Source organism: Denticeps clupeoides, chromosome 5, assembly GCF_900700375.1.
Source record: "Denticeps clupeoides chromosome 5, fDenClu1.1, whole genome shotgun sequence".
Lineage (NCBI taxonomy): Eukaryota > Metazoa > Chordata > Actinopteri > Clupeiformes > Denticipitidae > Denticeps > Denticeps clupeoides.
In genome coordinates, this window is record NC_041711.1 from 32,725,201 (window position 1) to 32,743,543 (window position 18,343).

General features: G+C 47.6%; 1 protein-coding gene across 1 annotated transcript; it reads right to left on the reverse strand.

Annotated features, from left to right (window-relative positions):
* Positions 1 to 10,008: 10,008 nt before the first annotated feature.
* Positions 10,009 to 14,017, reverse strand: prdm13 (PR domain containing 13). The gene is given in 5 exon segments (XM_028981090.1): positions 10,009 to 10,471; positions 10,473 to 11,701; positions 12,496 to 12,616; positions 12,737 to 12,868; positions 13,832 to 14,017. Coding segments are annotated over 5 exon segments (1,701 nt in total). The 5' UTR covers positions 13,973 to 14,017; the 3' UTR covers positions 10,009 to 10,393.
* Between the last annotated feature and the right edge of the window lie 4,326 nt (positions 14,018 to 18,343).

The following is an 18,343-nucleotide window of genomic DNA, read 5'->3' on the forward strand; positions in this document are numbered from 1 at the left end:
CTTGTCAGGATTAATATATAACCTCATTCAGGCCTTCAGAAACCCCTGCCTCTTCCTCATCTCAAGAACAGACTCAGAGGCTTTGTTTGCTCTTCCCACTTGAGGCTGGCAGCAGGGAATTAAGCGTGTGGCTGTAATGGCCTCCATTATCTCCCCGCCAGGCCCGTGGTAGTCGCCCATGCACGGGCCTGCCACACAGACTTGGCCTGTCCGAGAGAGAGAACGGAGGGTTATAGGGTTGGGGGATGTTTTGTGCTTGTCACACGGGTCAGGTGTGTGGGTCCCATGTGAGAATTGTGTTGGATGTGGACGTGAGATGTGAGATTTGAGAGTCTGGAATCTATGTCCATCGGATCAGTTTGGAGGCCACCTCTCTTCTGGTCCTGTGATGCTCGCGCAACTGCCACTCATGCGGCTGATCAACAGGTCCAAACCGCTCCTTCCCGAGGCTTATTGGGCAGGGGCGATAAGGACCTGTTAAATGCAGAGAGCAGCTGCAGGATGGCATGGCTGCATTAACGTGTACAGAGAGACTTCCCCTGAGTGTCTGTCCTCAGTTCAGGCCTCAGTTTTACCTTGTGTTTATTAATAAATCCCTTTTGGTTGTCCGCTTCCATACCTTCCATCAGTTTAGGTGGCCGGCCAGCTCTACAAACAGTCCTGGTGTGTCTGAACTTCTTCCACTTACGTATGATGGAGGCCACTGTGCTCGTAGGGACCTTCAAGGCAGCAGACATTTTTCAGTATCCTTCCCCAGATTTTTGTCCTTCGAGACGATCCTGTCTACAGACAATTATTTTGACTTTTCTCGTGCTCTGACATGAACCGTCAACTGTGGGTGTGTGACTTTCATGTTTTTCCCTAGGTGGACTCCAATTAAGCTGCAGAAACATCTCAAGGATGATCAATGGAAACAGGATGCACAGGCATGTCCGAAATAACACAACTAACACACCTAACTATGCGGTCAGTAGACACTCGCCTGTGAACCAGAAGACCCGGGTTCAAATCCCACATTGTGTCCCTGAGCAAGACGCTTAACCCTGAGTTGCTCCCGGGTGACTGTCCCTGTAACTACTGATTGTAAGTCGCTCTGCATAAGGGCGTCTGATAAATGCTGTAAATGTAAATGTCATGGTCCTGACACTGGGGGGGTGCTCCAGTCCCATGTTCCGAGATGGAGTTTCCATGTTCAGTCGGTGTCTACCTGATTACCTGATGTTTAAGTACATGTGAATCCCGTATCTGCCCTGTCCCTACGGGGTCATTATATCTGTATAGTGTCCTGTGATATGTGTCAGTGTTTCTTGGTTGTCCAGTAAATTCTGTCCCTTTTTCTGTGTATCCCAGTCTGACAATAACCCATAAGTGAAAGAGAAAGTGATTGTTATGATACACTGCAGCACAGCACACAGTGACACAATGAAATGTGTCCTCTGCTTTTAACCATCACCCTTGGTGAGCAGTGGGCAGCCCCCCCTGGAGACACTCAGGGTTAAGTGTCTTGCTCAGGGACACGATGGTAGTAAGTGGGGTTTGAACCCGGGTCTTGAACCCGCTAGGCTACTACCACCCAGTTTCATGCTCATCCTGTGCTGTTATGTTTTCACCTGTGTCTGTCTGTATAAAGCTGCCCTGTTGGTGTCTGTTTGCAGTCGGGTCATCGTTACGTGATGTCTCCCCTGTCCCGTTCAGCATGTATTAAACCCCTGTTTCGTGACGTCGTGCGTACGCATCCTTCTTCCTCGCCATGTCCCGCCAGCATGACAGAAATGTATATATACTCATTTGTAGATGTTATCATTTCAGTCTTTATCTGCTCTAATTTTTACTATTTCAACCTCAGGTTGTTTTTACACTGTTATATTAAATAATCCTAGTTAGATCTTTCTGTCCTGGACGATGGAAGCAGTGTGAAAATGCAAGTCTGGTTTTAGTACTTTTCACTGATATTAGAGGATTATTACATTAAACAAACATGTACGTGGGAAAAAAAAAAATCAAAGTGCACGAGAGAGCGAGAGAGAGGAGAAAAAGGGCCACAGGCTAAAAGATAAATAAAAGTTTGGTGCTCCCCGCCCCTTCTCATCAATGGCCTCATTCAGAGCCTGCAGCTCTTTTAGTCGGCGAGACCAAAGGGGGCCATTGGCCTTTTCAGACGGGCGATAACAAACCAGCACCAGACACCCAATAAAGGGACCTCCACTTTATTTAAAAGCGATTAATATTCTCGGCTGACCAGTGTGGTGTCTTTGGAGTGGCAGGTCCGGACACGCCCCCCCGGCCTGTAATGGGGTTGCCTGGTTAACTGTGAGCGTCTGTGGCCGCCGCAGCTCCCGGGTGAGAGCGCTGATGCGCAGTTTGACAGTGCCCTCAGATCTGAGTGAATGGGTCATCTCACACCTCACTGCACCCCAATGGGGCTCCGTCCACAGCCACCTTTCCTATCGCAACTGCCCCCTCTCTTTCGGCTGCTCTTTTCTCTTTTTCCCGGCGACAGTCCCGCCTAGATCTCACTTCGATAGGGCCCAGTTCCTCTCCTTCCGTCCCTCACCACTTTCTCTATGTCTGGAAAACAGACCAGGGGCAATATGAGGTGGAGATGTGGCGTTTCTGCCCTTTGAAATGACACGTTCGTGTAAATGTCAACTGCTGTGAGACTGACAATGGCGCTGCTTCACTTGAGATGTGACTTAATAACACGTCTAAATGGCCATTCGTGATCAGTCATCTCTGACCAGGCAGCAGACCGGCTTCAGGAACCAGCTTGAACGAACTTGCATGTCGGGGCTGCTCGATGTTGGTTATCTGAATAGGTCAGAGAGAATGGGCTGTGTTAATTGCCGGCACATTAGCGCTCAGATACTCTGGCCTGTTCAGCAGGCTGAAGGTAATGGGAAAATCAATGCATCACATTTGCCGGAGTTTTAGCCACGTTCAGGATGCCGGAGTTGCCACTAATACACTTCCCTCTCAATCGTTCCGTATTGCTCAGTCTCCAGGAGGACGGTTGTTGGTGGAGAGGTGTCCTTGAGCATTCTGAGGCCACACATGTCTGCTTCTTTGTGGACGAAAGATTGTCAGGTGGAACGGGAAGGCATTTGCTTCGTGGGTCTCGCTCCGGCAGTCAGGAATTGGCCATCAATAGCTGCCATTAGCTGAGCAAGGTCTCGGATTTAATGCAACCTCTGACCCACCTGTCAGTCGATACGATGTAAACCTAGTGTTTTTACTGCGGTTTGTTTACTTGTCTATATGTTGCACCCTGTGAATGTATTTGCAACCCGCGCCTTCCAAGCTTTTCACAGAAACAGCTTTTCAAGTTCTCCCGGAACCTCGTTCTGTATGCTGTATGAAGGCATTGCACAATAGGGCACGTATGGCCTTTCGATGCGTTCTGCCCTCTCTGGTGGAGGAATGGAACCCACATACACTTCATTCATTAGCTGGTATATGTAGGTGCCTCCATCTCCGTCTGCATCTTGCCTCGAACCCATGTACCTCATCCTTTAGTCTGCTGTTCACCCTCGGTTTAAACAGCACTGACCTGTAGCTGTCCGCTTGTTCTCCGTAGCCCTTGCACTGCTCCCTGACTTTGTCTGAGCTACAGAGCACCACCGGGACCACGGTCAACTCCGCTCTCCATCAGTCATTAAAGATCGGTCACAGGAGTGCATGCTTGCTCTCTCGCTCGCATTGTGGGGTCCATCAGGGCTTACTTTTTTTTTTGCATGAATAACTTATAATGACTTTGTTAGCCTGAATATAGAAGGTCATACTAGCAGCCTCTTGCATCTGAAAGGTATCTTCTAACATGCTACATTCAAGCTCACCATGTTCTTGGTCAATTCGACACATGCTGGGACCTCAGTGACTGAGAGATTAAAACGATTAAATCCTTAATGATAAAATATACAAATCAAGTGTTAAATTGAATTACATGTATGTAATATGTAATTCAGTAGTTAAATAGATAAAAAATGTATTGCTTTTAATCTGTTCATATCAAAAACTAGGAGACATATAAGTATCTATTTGAGACTAAAGATGCTGAATACATATAATATTATATTTAATTATTAAAGCTTTCTGTCGCATGCATTGTCATATATCGAATGTGAATATGTATTTAATGTGTAATTATGTTGAAGTTTTATTTTGCATACCTTTTTAATCTCCGCCTTGACCAATCATGCCATACAGAAAATGAACAGGCGTATGAATATGTATAGTTCCGGTGAGGGGGTGGATTATCTTTAGGCTTTAGGACGTACATGAGCATTTTTCCCCACTCGTGAATGTGAATGCCTCCTAATTATTGTTCACATCAAACACTGTTGGGCTTGGTGGGGGTAGGAGGGGCAGAGCGAAGCAGTGGGGCTGAATCCGGCTCATTTGCAGCTGAATGTGGAGGCGGCGCTGTGGAGGGAGCCATGACAAGCGCATGTTTGTTTGGCGTGGCCGAGAGACGGAGGAGAGGGTACCAGCAGGCCACAGCTGGTGTGAGCCGCACCCCTACCTGCTGGTGCGGCCATAGAAGAACGATTCTAACCCCCTCCTTGCTGTCTCCCTCACCCACACATAAGCACAATAAACTCATTTAAACTGGCCTCATGTGCCATACAAATGAAACCGGTCTCGCATCCGTGCTTTCATACAGAAATATGCTTCAATCTCTAGCTCGTAGTAAAGATTCGTCACGTTCCATGAAGCAATACAAGATCTGAAAGGCACCTGGACGTGTTCATTTCACAAGAAACTGCTTATTTATGCATATCTCACCAGCATTTAATTCTGCATGAAATGCATGTGAATGTCAAGGCTTCACCATTGATGCTGCACAGCAGGACTGACCCATAACCAGTTCTGTGTGCTTCCTGTACCTGTGCTGTTCTTCTGGTTTACCTGCTCCCGGAGCTGAGACTGTCACCGCCGTCACTTTCACTCTCCATCAACTTTCAACCGGCGCGGCGCAGCACAGAACCAAGGGCACCGAGAGAGCGGAGTCCTTTCAGAATGCAACATTCAGCCGCGGCACACATCCCTGAGTGGCAGCGAATTCAATTAACCTTCTCAGGTTGACAAGGAATTTTCTCTTTGGAACACTTAAGGAGCTGGTCGGTCTTTATACACAACTGCTTCTTGCACCAGCCTCTTGCCATATCTGCATTTTATTCTCTACAGATATTTAATTTTACTGTATTGCACTCTGTGTGTGTCTGTATGTGTGTGTGTATATGTATAAATGCATCTGTTAATATCATGTTAATGCATGAAAGTCCTGGATTTGAGAAAATCATGTTGTATTAGTTTTTTACAAATCCATAGACTTGAACCCCTAGATGAGATTGAAATGAAAACTAAAAGCTCAGATTAGGCTAATCTTAAAGGGATAGTTTTTTCTCATTGTGATACAGGGCACAGCACACAGTGCACACAATGCAATGTGTCTTCTGCATTTAACCCACCAACCAGAAGCCATGAAAGGCGCCCGGGGAGCAGTGTGTCAGTACGGTACCTTGCTCAAGGGGACCTTGGTGACACCTTGACAGTTCTGTATTTGAGACCATAACCTTCCGGTTATAAGTCTGCTTCTTTAGCCACTAGGCCAATAATGTAAGTTTATTAACCTTCAAGTGTGTTTTTTTTGTTGCTTTTATGTGTATTAAGTTCTCTATTGTAATTGTTACACGAATTAAAATGTCATATAATTACATTCATAAGTGCAGATAGACCTTGTTAATACTGTCAAGTACTAGTTGTTTACATTGCCGTGTTAATCAATACTTTTTTGAATAGTAAATGGTAGAGTGAGTGGAGAAATAGAATCGGGACACTGAGGCAGAGCAAACAGAAAGCAGCAGGAAACAGCAAGGCCAGAGACAGAGGTTGCAGTGGATGAGGGAGATGCTGAGGAAGATTCTACAGTCTGGAGATTCTACAGACTGGATGCAGTGTAATGTAAGACACGGTGTGAACACAGCATGATGCCAGTTTCCAGCTCTGTCAGGTCACTGTAGTTTGGCATGTTTCGCTGTACATGCAGATTACATATTATATCTTGTTAAATAGTATATTACAGTTCATGTGTAGCATGCATGTAGGATAAGGTGCCCTGTTCCTATGCTCACATTCATATAACCGCATTACATATTTAGAAATCAATAAATAACTTAGTAAATTACAGTTTTTTTCATGAGCCACTGAATCAAATGGGGAAAAAAGTGCCAGTGTCCATCTGCACCAAGGTGGGTTTCACGCATGGAATGCATTTGTACTCTGGATCCTTTCACATCCACAGTGATCAATGCGGAAAAATATCTGTTCATAGTGCACGGTGGAACGTGACCGGAACATGAGCTGTGCTGAGGTTTTTTTCCCCAGAACACCTGACCTTGGGGTGGAGGGATAGATAGTGCATTGGTGAGATCCATTTGGGGCCTCGACGATGTAACTAAATGTGTATTCAGTGCACTCAAACCAGATGGCCAGGTATCTTCAACATGAACGTTTGCGTGGCGTATCTGCTCCTTCACACCACACTGAGGCTCCTGACAGAGATTCGACCGGGGAAATGTTTTCCTTTCCCCACAAAGATGCAACTCCAGTCCTCCCGAGGAGAGCCTCTTTGCACTGATAGTCACTGACAGCCCGGTTGCCTTAGAAACACGACATGTCTGATATCAAACTGTGGCACAGGCAGTTGTGTTGGCTGGCATCACGGATCATCACAATCAAATAAGCCCCTCTGCATGCAGGGCCAGTGTCGCAGATGTTGCACAGGCCTCATCTCAGAAAAGCCCAGGAGCGCATCAACCTGCAGAGCTCAAGACTCCGACGTGGCTTTCCGACAAATTACTCGTTTGTTTCTGTTCCTTTTTGTTCCACCAAGGTTGCTTCTCAAAAGGGAATTTTTCGGCTTTGATTGTGGGCTCGTCAGACATGTCTTTTGTCCAGCGTCTTCCAGATTATTTCCACCCAATTAGCCTGTGCTGTTGATCACAATAACAAGTTGCTGCGTTGTCCCGAAATTTTTTATGAAAATGTAAGGGGGTTTTCAATTCTGATTGAAGTGAGTCTTTGAATAACACGGGGCCTGGTGAGGTGTGTGTTTGTGCGAGGGGCTGCACATTGTGCAAAAAACAAAACCCGTCCGCTCTAAATCTATTGCTTAGGTGACATCATGTGCCAGGAGGTCATCCATAGCCATGCAAAATTGGTCTGACCTGCTGTAAACCCGCCGGAATTCCAGAAACGCTGTTGCTCCAGTGTTTCTGTTGGCATTTTCTACCGGCTCCATAATTTGGAGATCAGTCGTGTGGAAGAATTGAATGCATTTGTTGCCAAATTGGATTTTTATTCGAATCAATATGGGTTATTCTGAACTGGGATCAGTACACCTCATGGCTGCATTGTTTGCCGGTGTGTATGCCGGTCTTTGCTGTCTCTCTATAATTATTGAAACGAATTGGAAGTGCTTCCTTCGAGATTTTAGTCCTTCGGTAATGTTAAAAGAAACCAGTACTACTAGTCCACGGCCTTCCGGCTGTCGGAGCTGTCTGGTTTTGAAGATTTCCGTCCTACAAATGTCCATGTAAATAGTATTATCCTCAAATTGTTGCACTAGCTTTTAATGTTCTGTTTTTTTTATCTTCATGACACAAAGCATCTGCTATACTAGGCTGGTTAACCTACATCACAGCGTGCAAGATATTGACCATATTATCTCCTAATCTGTTACTTCAGACCTTGCTTTGGCTCCTGGAATGATCTAATGCAGATCTGAAAATGGCACAATACTGATGCATGGCCATTTCACAATTGTTTCCCAATGACTGTACCTTTTGTGTACTACACCCCACCAATAAGGACATGAAAGTGACATCACGAAAGTCCCCAAATTGCTCCATACGAATGGTCCTGGCAATTGTCATTAGTTTCCTTTTCCATGGCAGATGGAGTGCATTGTAATTTGCTGGAGCAGAGCTGTGAGCACCTTTGAGGTTTGGTTTGGGTGCATTCGCACCAGTGCTGGTGACTAGATCACGTGAATCGGGGGACTTTTTTTAGATTAGAACAATATAGCTGTATATAGCTGCCTTCATTGAGTTGGATTAAAATGTGTGTTTGAGGCCTGGCCAGGAAACAGATGTATATCAGAATCTTCTTTTTTTCAAAATGACTGTGTTCCTTTAAACCTGACTTATTTATGTCAGTCTTGAGAACAGCCAGACTGACGGGATTGTATTGAAATGTGACTGTGGGCTGGATTCGTGGTAAAGTGACGGAGTAAAGGTGGTTTGGTTTTGGCTGCATTTCTCCACGTCTACGTTTTACACGGCAAGTCTTTGCACCAGAATCATCTGCTGCTGGCAGGTGGGTGGAAACTGCTGAAACTGCTGCTCCGGGTCCCAAAATCAATCCCTCCCTGGTGTTCCAACTAACGAATGGTGCAAATTGATTCAAACACTGGTGGGAGTATTAAGGGGTGGGTATGGATGGCCTGTATAGTGCACATATCTAACCATGGAATCGCTAAAAAAGAAAAGAAAAAATAAAAACGACTCTTTCACTATTTTATCACCGGCCAACAGAAAATAAGTGTAATGTGTCATCAGCGTTTCACTGTCAGTGGATGTGAAAGCACACGGACGATTTTCATAAGAAATAAGAACCCCTTGCCCCACAGCAGTGCCCATTCACGGCATCCTTTCCAGCAATTACTGCAAATAACTAGTGTCCGAGGCCTCCCAGCACCTTTTCGAGCATGCAAAGTGAATATCGGTGCACTACACACACACACACACACACACACACTTGTCCTGTTCAACATGCTCTAAAATGTATGGGCCTATAGGACACACAGGAGCCAGAATATTTGTTCACCAGTAAATACAAGCTAATGTTGCATTTCCTGGAGTGTTCCCGGTCACCGGCCAGTGGCTGACATCTGGCGGGTTTCAGCGGCGCGATTGCGTTCACCGCTCTCCTGCGGTCTTCAGAAGAGATGCTTCAGCATCTGAATTTACCCGCCTGCCTCCAACTGGAAGCTCAGAGTTGGGACAAGGGCCAGTTTTGGGGACCAATAACAGCTCGTGACAACCTTCAAGTGTGTGTGTGTGTGTGTGTGTGTGTGTGTGTGTGTATGTTAAATTGACACTCAGTTTAAGGAATGGTCTCTAAGTGAGACTTTTCCTATCATGAATTATTTGTGCATGGGTGACATTTCACCTGCCTTGTACCATGTAAACCTGTCAGCTGTCAATCAGCCAGCACATGCAGTTATTACTTTGAAGCATCAGCACATCATCCACCTTTCACGCGTCTGGAATCTTGAGCTATTTTGAGGTTTTAAGCAAACGCATCTCGAATTTCTGAGAGCCAAATTCCTCATTAAAAATGCGTTAAATCGTCGCTTTCGTTTACAAATGCTTTTTCATACGAAATTTAAAACGAAAAAAGAAAAAACAAGCCTGGTTTATTCTTGTGGATTCTTCCCTGACCTTGGCGCCGCTGCGTTAAATCGACAGTTCGTCTCAAAATGAATATAGAGCCATTGTCTGCCGGCGCTGGGGGCTGTTAAATAGAAAAAACAGACCGGATTGGAGAATATAAAAAAAAAAAAAACGAAAGTCAGCGTTTTTAGACCTAAAACGACAATAATGATAGTAATAATAACCGATGTCAATATTATTATGGGTGTCTCTATTATTGTTATAATTATTGTTGGTGTTGTCATTAATATTAATACATTTTTTGTTCGTTTTCCCGCGTTGTCCGCGACTCTCCTTTCACCCGTTTTGTTATTTTCGGTATTACTTTCTGGTCACTTTCGCGCGTAATAAAAGTTATTCCTCCTCCTTCGCAGACCAATAATTCTTTTTCTGTTGGGAGCGGCGGGAAAGATTCTTGCCATTCTTTTATTATTATTTTTATTATATTGTCGCATTTCGCAGCTTGAAACGGACCGTCGAGGCGATTCGAATAACCCAGACGTGACCGGATCCATTTGAATGTAAATGTTTTTCAAATGTACAATTTTATTCCAAATATTGTAAATATCAAGAAATGCCGTTCATGTACAATATCGGTTATTAACAAACATACAACCACACAGTCCCACGTAACAACGATTTCTTTTTACATTTTTACACTGAGGTCCATATGTCTGGAAATCCACTTCACTAAAAGCATCGATGGTTTTATTATTGTTGTTGTTGTTATTATTATTAAAAATAATAATCAGCTACCAGCATGGATTTCTTCCACCATTTTCGCCACAAATCGGCTTTTTATGAAACGAACACATAATATACTTTTTAAAATAAAAAATAATAAATATGGGGGGGGGGCCGTTTTAAAGTGCAGCTCCGGCTGGGGAAACGAACGGACGTTAATCGCGGTTCTTGGCGGACTCCGGCTCGCTCTGGTCGTCGGTGAAGCACACGTCCACGTCGCTGTCGTCGTCGTCGTCGTTGTCGTTTGTCGCTCTTCTGCTCGGCGTCCGCCTTCTTCGCGCTCTGGCCCGGGTGCCGGGACTTGACGTGGCGCTCCAGGTCGCGCCTGCGCACCAGCACCTTGCCGCAGAACTCGCAGCGGTACGGCGTGTTGCCCTCGGCGTGCAGCCGGATGTGCTTGTTCAGGTTGCTGGGGTCGCCGAACGGCCGGAAGCACACCTTGCACTTGAGCGGCTTGTATCCGGTGTGCGTGCGCATGTGGATCTTCAGGCCGTACTTCCGCGAGTACAGCTTGCCGCAGTACAGGCACAGGTGGCCCTTCTTGGGCTTGCCGGGGCCCGGGCTGGCGGCGGGGGCCGACTTGTCCCCCGCCATCTCGGACAGCTGCTGCGTGTGCATGGCGATCTCGCCCAGGTCCGGGGGCAGCGCGGGCCCGCCGAAGTAGGACACGGAGTCGGGGTACTTGAGCAGGTTGCCGAAGTGGAGCTTGAGGGGGTAGTAGGGGGCGCTGTAGAGCAGCTCGCCGTTGTAGACGGTGAAGGGCACCAGGGGGAGGCCGCAGTCCCCGCCGTAGGGCTTGACCCCCTCGAACTGGGATAAGGAGACCCTCTCGAAGTGGAAGCCGGGCGAGAGGTGCGAGTAGCGCGAGGGGGGCAGTCCGGGGTGCACCCTGCCCTCCACGTGCTTGAAGGCGGAGGTCTCCTCGAAGTGCGGGAGCAGGGGGAAGGCCCGGGGGTCCGCGGGGTGCGCGCACTTGGACGCGGGCGCGGCTTTGACGCCCCCCAAAAGTTTGCCGAACCCGTGGGCCTTGGCGGCGGGCTCCTCGAGCTTGGACAGTCCCATGGGCCGGAACGCGGACCGGACGCCCGGGTGGAAGCCCACGCCGTGCAGGACCGCGGGGGCCCCGCCCGGGCCCAGCGGGTGCGGGGGGTTCCTGGCCGACACGCTCATGTCCAGCGCCCTGTCCTGCTCCGCCGCGCCCGGCCTCTTGGGGAACCCCGCCTTGCCGAGGAAGGGCGAGCCGGATGCGGGCCTCTTGCCGGGGTCCGACGTCGAGGTGCTGTGCGCGTTGGGGAGGTCGCCCGACTTCGGGGACCTGCCGGCGCTCTCGGGGCCCCGGGCCTGCTCGGCGCCCACGATCCCGCGGCCGCCGCTGAGCGCGCAGTGGAAGTGGACGTGGGCCTTCAGCGTGTTGGGGTACTTGAAGATCCTCCAGCAGTACCAGCAGATGTAGCGTTCCTCGCCTGAGAACATATAGAGAACATGAAGGAACCGCGACTTTATTTGGCAGAAAATGAGAAGTGGATTCGATACTGAGGGAATCCCCACCCACGAATCCCCACCCACCAACCCAATAAATATTTCATTTGAGTTGTATTGGGCTCGAAACGAGTCATTCTAATTATTCATACGTTCCGTTTTTCACGCCGGCATGACACCAGTTGAGCGGTCGCGGGTGGGGTCACGTCGCCGCGACAGGCAATCTGGCCCGTCTCCCGTGGAAGTGACGGCAGCTGTGGCCTGAAATCGCGGCCCTGCGAGGACAATGGGACCGTCCCATCTGTCGGGACGCAATATAGCGGCGACGTGAAAAGTTGCCATTCACGACGCGACAAAGGCCGGTGTGGCCGCGTAATTTACCGTGGCGCACCTTTTTTTCTTCTTTCGAACGCATGAATATTAATGAGGCGGTGACATTTGTTAACCGCCCCCCCCCCCCAAACACACACACACACACCACCCTCCGTCCTCCTCCCACCACGAATTGCCGTCGTCCACTTTGTCATTAGGTGGAGTGCGTCGCGGTTTAATAAAGTGAGAAACATTCAATTAACGCGGCCAGTAATTAGAAATACTCCACCGCGCGTCCTAATTGGATTTTAATAATAACAATGATAATAATTAAGTTTTTTGTTGTCGATAATAATAATGCTGCGCGTGGGTTTTAATCGAGTGAACGTTCGCGCGGTACGACGGGATCGGATTTCGTTTAGAAACGAGGACAATAAAGTTTGAGCCGTGACAGGTTGCCACTCACCTTTCTCGTCATGCGTCGGGGTCGCCGTGGTGGGGACGTCGAACCACTGCGCCAGCGGGTTGGAGTACCACACACTGAGCTCCTCTCCAGGCTGGATTTCTCTCAGGACTCGGTAGAAAATCTGAAATAGAAAAATCAAATAAACGCATTTAATCGTTTCATCAAAACCAATTATAACGATTTATTTTTATTATTATTATTATTATAATGTCTATATTTTCCAGTTTATTTGAAAGCTCACCTGACCCCCGGGGAGCTCGGAAACCGCCTCCAGGTTCTGTTCCTGGCTGTTTCTGGCTGCGCGGATAAAACCGATCCAGTCCGGGACGGAACTGCCCGATTCGTCCACGAACTCCCCCCTGAGCAGGCGGATCTGTGGAGACAGAAACCAAGCCGCGTTCAATTCAGAGCAAAAAAAAATAAATACAATAAAAAATCCCAAACTCTATAATATTTCTTAACTGCGTTTAACGTTCGTTTCGAAGGTTCATTTCCATTTTTTTCTTTACCATTTTTTTGTAAAACAAAATTTAAAAAAAGGTTATTAATTGAGAAGTCCCCGGCGAGCGCGTCGTTTTTAACGCGTCTTTACGCGCCCTGTTAACCCGCGGCGGCCGTTTAATTGAGTTGATACGAGAAACGAATTTGCGGAGCGACAGCGCGTCTCTAAAGCGCCCCGGCAAATGGGAGATTAAAGCGTGACATTTGACACGGAGATTGCACCTGATGATCGTGGGGCAGCCCGCGGCGCCGCGTTTACACGCGTCAATCAGGGGCGCGGCAACACACGCGAGAATTCCCATATTTAAAAACGGGATATTTTCACGTTGTCCAGAATTTTTTTTCTAAAAATTAAAAAGCAGGATTTATTTTCATTGACTAATAAAGCAGTGGTGTGTGTGTGTGTGTGTGTGTGTGTGTGTGTGTGTGTGTGTGTATGCGTGTGTTTTAGCTTCCATCGAACCGTGTCCCATTTTAAATCGCTCGAGGCTGCGCAGTTTTGTGCTTTAAGTGGCGTCCGAAATCTCGTCCTTATTAAGGCGGTTAAGCAGGAGCCGAGAGTGACGCGTCTCTGCGTTAATAGAACTCAATTATTCCCCAACGTGCCAAAGCCAATTAATGCGCCCTGGCGCGATGGACGCGTCTTCCTGGAATAAGAAAAGGAAAAGTAGAGAGAATTGGACTGAAGAAAAAATTAAATAAAAAAAAAAAATCCAAAATTTAATGAATATGTAAAATCAACTAAAAATATGTAAAAATGTCATTCGTTTTGTTAAAGCTAATTTAAAGGACAATAATGAAGTTTGACGAAGAACGAAATTGCAGACTTGATTACCTTTTTCTTAAGGCCCACGTCCCTGCGGTCCGTCACGTACTTCCCGAGCTTGAAGGTCCCCGGGACCGGTCCCATCCGCAGGCCGCCCGGGATGCAGCAGTCCGCGAACACGCTGACGGCGGGGCTCCGGCTGGGCTGCATGTCTCGGGTGGGGTGTGGGGGGTGCGCGCAGGCCCGTCTCCGGCCGCCAAGTGACGCGCCGGCCACTCCGGCGCGGCTTTTTCTAAACGCGGCCCCGGCGGTGAGAGAGTTGCGCTCTTCCAGCAGCTGCGCGCTGCGCTCTGGTCACATGGAGACGCTCCCGTCACCCTCTCTCACCCTCCCGGCGCATAATGAAGCGCTCCGAGCGGTCGGGGGGGGGGGGGACAATCGGCCCCGGCGACCTTCCCATCCCCAAAATCCAATTTGTCAAGGGCAGAGAAAAGAGGGGCGCGGAATCAAAGGTCTGGCGCGACCATTAATCCTCAGCGTGGGGCTTTGTACGCCGGACAGTTCCGATATTTTAAGTGACAAATCCACTGTATAATTTCTCCATAAATTCTGCCCCCCCCTCCTCCTCCTCCCTCGTTATTGTTTCTTTACGAGGCGCTTTTTTTTTGGAAATCAGTGACTACTTTAAATCTACTTGGCTGCGTCCTTTTAACTTCAAAGACCACGGATCCCTCCCCTGGCAGCGGAGCGGGTTCCCGCGTGGACAAAGGGGAGCGGGAGTGGGGTATTTTTTTTGGGGGGGGGGGACTTGTTAAGTCCCATTGAGTCCCGGCGTGTGCCGGACTGGGAGCGGGCAGGTACCCGACGGGAAAGAGAGAGAGAGAGAGAGAGATAGAGAGAGAGAGCGACCACAAGTCGTCCACTCGTTTTTATTTATTTTTTAATAAAGAACGAAAACACGTGATTTATTCGGACTCTTTTATTATTGCTGTTGTTATCATCATGCAAATTAAGCAGATCAGGACTGCGTTTAATTACGGTGCATTTACCTGATGCTTGGGTGTGGCCTCCGGTAATGGTTTTCTTAATGAAGATTTTTTGCAAGTTTACCTGGGACGGCAAAGGTGTGTGTGTGTGTGCGTGACTTCTGGACACTCCGTGTGACCCCGATGCTCTTTTTTTTTTTGGGGGGGGGGGGGGGCTGGACGCGGACCCTGCATGCGCTGCGGCCGGTGATGGAGAGGTTGGGGTTCCCCGCCGCTCCTCCTCTCTCCTCGCCGCTTATCGAGTGAAAGGGCGTGGGGGGGTCGGTGGGGGGGTGGTACACGCGAGCCCCCTCCTGAATGGGCGCACGCAGGGACCCGCTGCGCGGAGCGGTTATTTATTAACGCTGCCGGTCCGGACTGGTTCCCATCCGGACCGGCCTCCGCCCCGCACACCCGTCCCCACTTGATGAAGAGAGAGAGAGAGACAGAGAGAGAGAGAGAGAGAGAGAGGGAGGGAGGGAGGGCAGTGTTCGGGCCAAATGAGATGGAAAATTAAATGAAATTAAATAGCCTGAACGGTGGCATTGTGCTCCCTTTTTCCAAATAAGACACATTAATTACATGGTGGAGGCCTTATTGGAGACTCCATCGGAACATTCCAGAACATTTTTATGGACCCCCGTCTCCCCAGAATGGTTCTCGGTTAAAAAAAAATCGTCCTTCCATCCGGGCTGTAAATTAAGAAGCTGCCTCTCAGCTTCTTGTGGCCTTTTAGGTGGAACAGGTTACCCCGTAATGAGCCGTGAATGTAAGGGGACAACGACCTCTGTAAAGCGTCGCGGTTGCGTCGCGCAATGTCCCACCAGGGACCCCATTCAGAGCCCCGAACTGCCCCGGAGTGCCAGGGGTTCGCCACTTCATCTGCGACCGCCACAAAGACTCAAAAGCCTCCCAGAGCTCCGGAGAAAAACAGCCACCATAAAACCTCACATTCCCCGACCCTCCTTTTCCCAGGGCCCCCCAAAACCGTCCATTATTATTTCACTCTATGTTTGGAATCTGAATATGCAATGAAAAATGATAATATAACTAACGGTGCGGTTCCATATCTGATTATAAATCCGCGGGCCGGACCAGCTGCGCATGCGGGTGGGACGCTTCTGGATGGGAGTCCCGCCAGATGACACGATCGGGATTTTAACCCGGACTACAGCGTCCACGGCGATTGGCCGCAGGTCATGCGTGCGCAGATCGGTGAAAGTCCCTGCGCGGCCGCCGCTGGCCTTTCAGGCGCATCTCGCCTCGTTTTGGGGGCCTGAAAGGACGCGCACAATGGGGCGTGGACGTGTCGGAATCGAAATGTTTCGGTGCACCTTACAAATTCATACCGTTTTTCACTCCCGCGCGCCGGAATGGGGCTCCCCCGTCTCCCCGATTCTCCCTGCTGCCCGGCGCGTTCATTTCTAGGCAAATTTATTCCGGCCGGGCCGCCGCTGAATGGCGCTGCGTGTCAGCCGGGCCTAATTGCTGTTTCTCGGGGTGCGAGAGGAGTCAGTCCGACTTTCGGCCTTCTCGAAGCTTCCTCCGGACGCTGGGAAACGTCCCCGCCGTTGCTTATTATTCCGACTCCAGAGGCTTCTTCACAAAGTCATTTAAATACGCCCCCCATCCACAGGAAAGAAAAAAGAACGTTGCATTTCGTTTGGTTTTGTAGTTAAAAAAAAAAAAAGGTTTTTGCGAATCCCGTCTTTTCAGCGGTCACTTCGTAATCGAAAAATACTCTTCCTTATAGAACGTAACGTTGACTTTTATAGTTTTATACAGTTGTGTTATTTTAAAGCATAATTTGTCATTTCCAAATGCATAATTTGTCATTTCCAAAATGCTTCTATTTTGCATTAAAAAAGAACAACTTTAAAACGATGTTTTCGTTAGGCTGTCCGGTAAATCGAGTGACTCGCCGGTTTCCTGCCTCTTTAACGATTTAAATCATTGCATCTGAACGACTCTCGTTTTTTTCGGCTTTTGAACGGATGGTGGTCCGAGCTGGACAGGACCATGGACAGCTCCGTCTCCTCTCTCCTCGCCGCTTATCTCTTCCTTCTCTTCCTTCTCAAATGTTTCATAGAATTGGCTCAAACTGCATAAACTCATTTATTAGTCAATGATTCCGCTCCTTCCCTTCGTACTCTCATTCTGGCACCTTTTAACCTTTAACTGCTTCCCAAGCCAAAATCGAAGTTTCTTCACAAACTTCCCTTTTCCAGTTATTTTAATTCTTTTCTGGAAAATGTATAAAAACGCACCTCGCACATTCTACAAAAAAGCGGAGAAGTGTGATTGGGCGGAACTGGGGACGACTTAAATTTCCCATTATAAGTGAATAGAAGGGGATCCATTTTATACAGACGCTACAGTCACACCTTCAGCCTTCTAAAAGACTACATATTTCCCCTTTTCACCAAATTGAACCAATACTACGACATTTAACCTCATTTCCATCATCCTCCACTCCTCCTTTTCATCTCTCCATCATCCCATTCACACCCATGCATTGATCAGACAATGATCAGAATGTTAGCATTCCTACAATGTTTCACCTATTAAACCAATGTTACCAATTCTACCACATTTAACTTCCTTCCACTCATCACCCTACCCCAAACTCCTCGTTTTCATCCCTCCATCGTCCCATTGAAGGCCATTCATTTAACAGTGCAACAATAGTCACACTATCAGCCGTCCAACCAACACACATTTCACCTATTACATAACAGTAACCAGTTCAACCACATATAAACTCCTTCCACTCATCCCCCTATTCTCCACTCCTTTTCATCTCTCCATCGTCCCATTGGAACCCATTCATTTTACAGAGCAACAAATGGTAACATTTTTGGTCATCCAACCAAGATAAATGGCATACAAAACATTACCAAATTTCACATGACTCATCATGCTTCCACCCTGTTAGCACTGTTGATGTTGGCATGCTAGCGTTAACATGCAAAAATATTTTTTTTAGACATGATGCTTTAGCATTAGCATGCTAACATTAGCATGCTATTTTCTCAACACACTCCAAACAACATCAAATTTCACATGACGCATCGTGGTCCTGCCCTGTTAGCATTTTATTGTTAGCATTAGATGCTAGAACACTAGCATTGAATGCTAATATGCATATAATAGCCCAAGCAATCAAAATTTTCAACCAATTTCACAAAATGAGATAATTTAACAATGATTCAATTCTTTGCTTTCATCCTTTCATTCTGTCATCTTTGAACCTTTCACTATTTTCCAAGCCAAAATTTTTGGGTGGGATGAGCTTGTGAAAATGACGACCGGGTAAACGAGTGTCTGGCACAACGCATGCAGATTGTATCCTTGTGTCTTGGACAGGCTGTTGTCAAATTTATATACATATAAATATACATAAGCCTCACGCTGAGAGAGAGAGAGAGAGAGAGAGAGAGAGAGAGAGAGATAATAATAATAATTTGCATTATGTAATTAATTATTAACAGTTCAGGTCCAAAGGCAAAAATAGACATACAACGGAAAAGTTATATGCTGGAGTAGAGAACCTCAT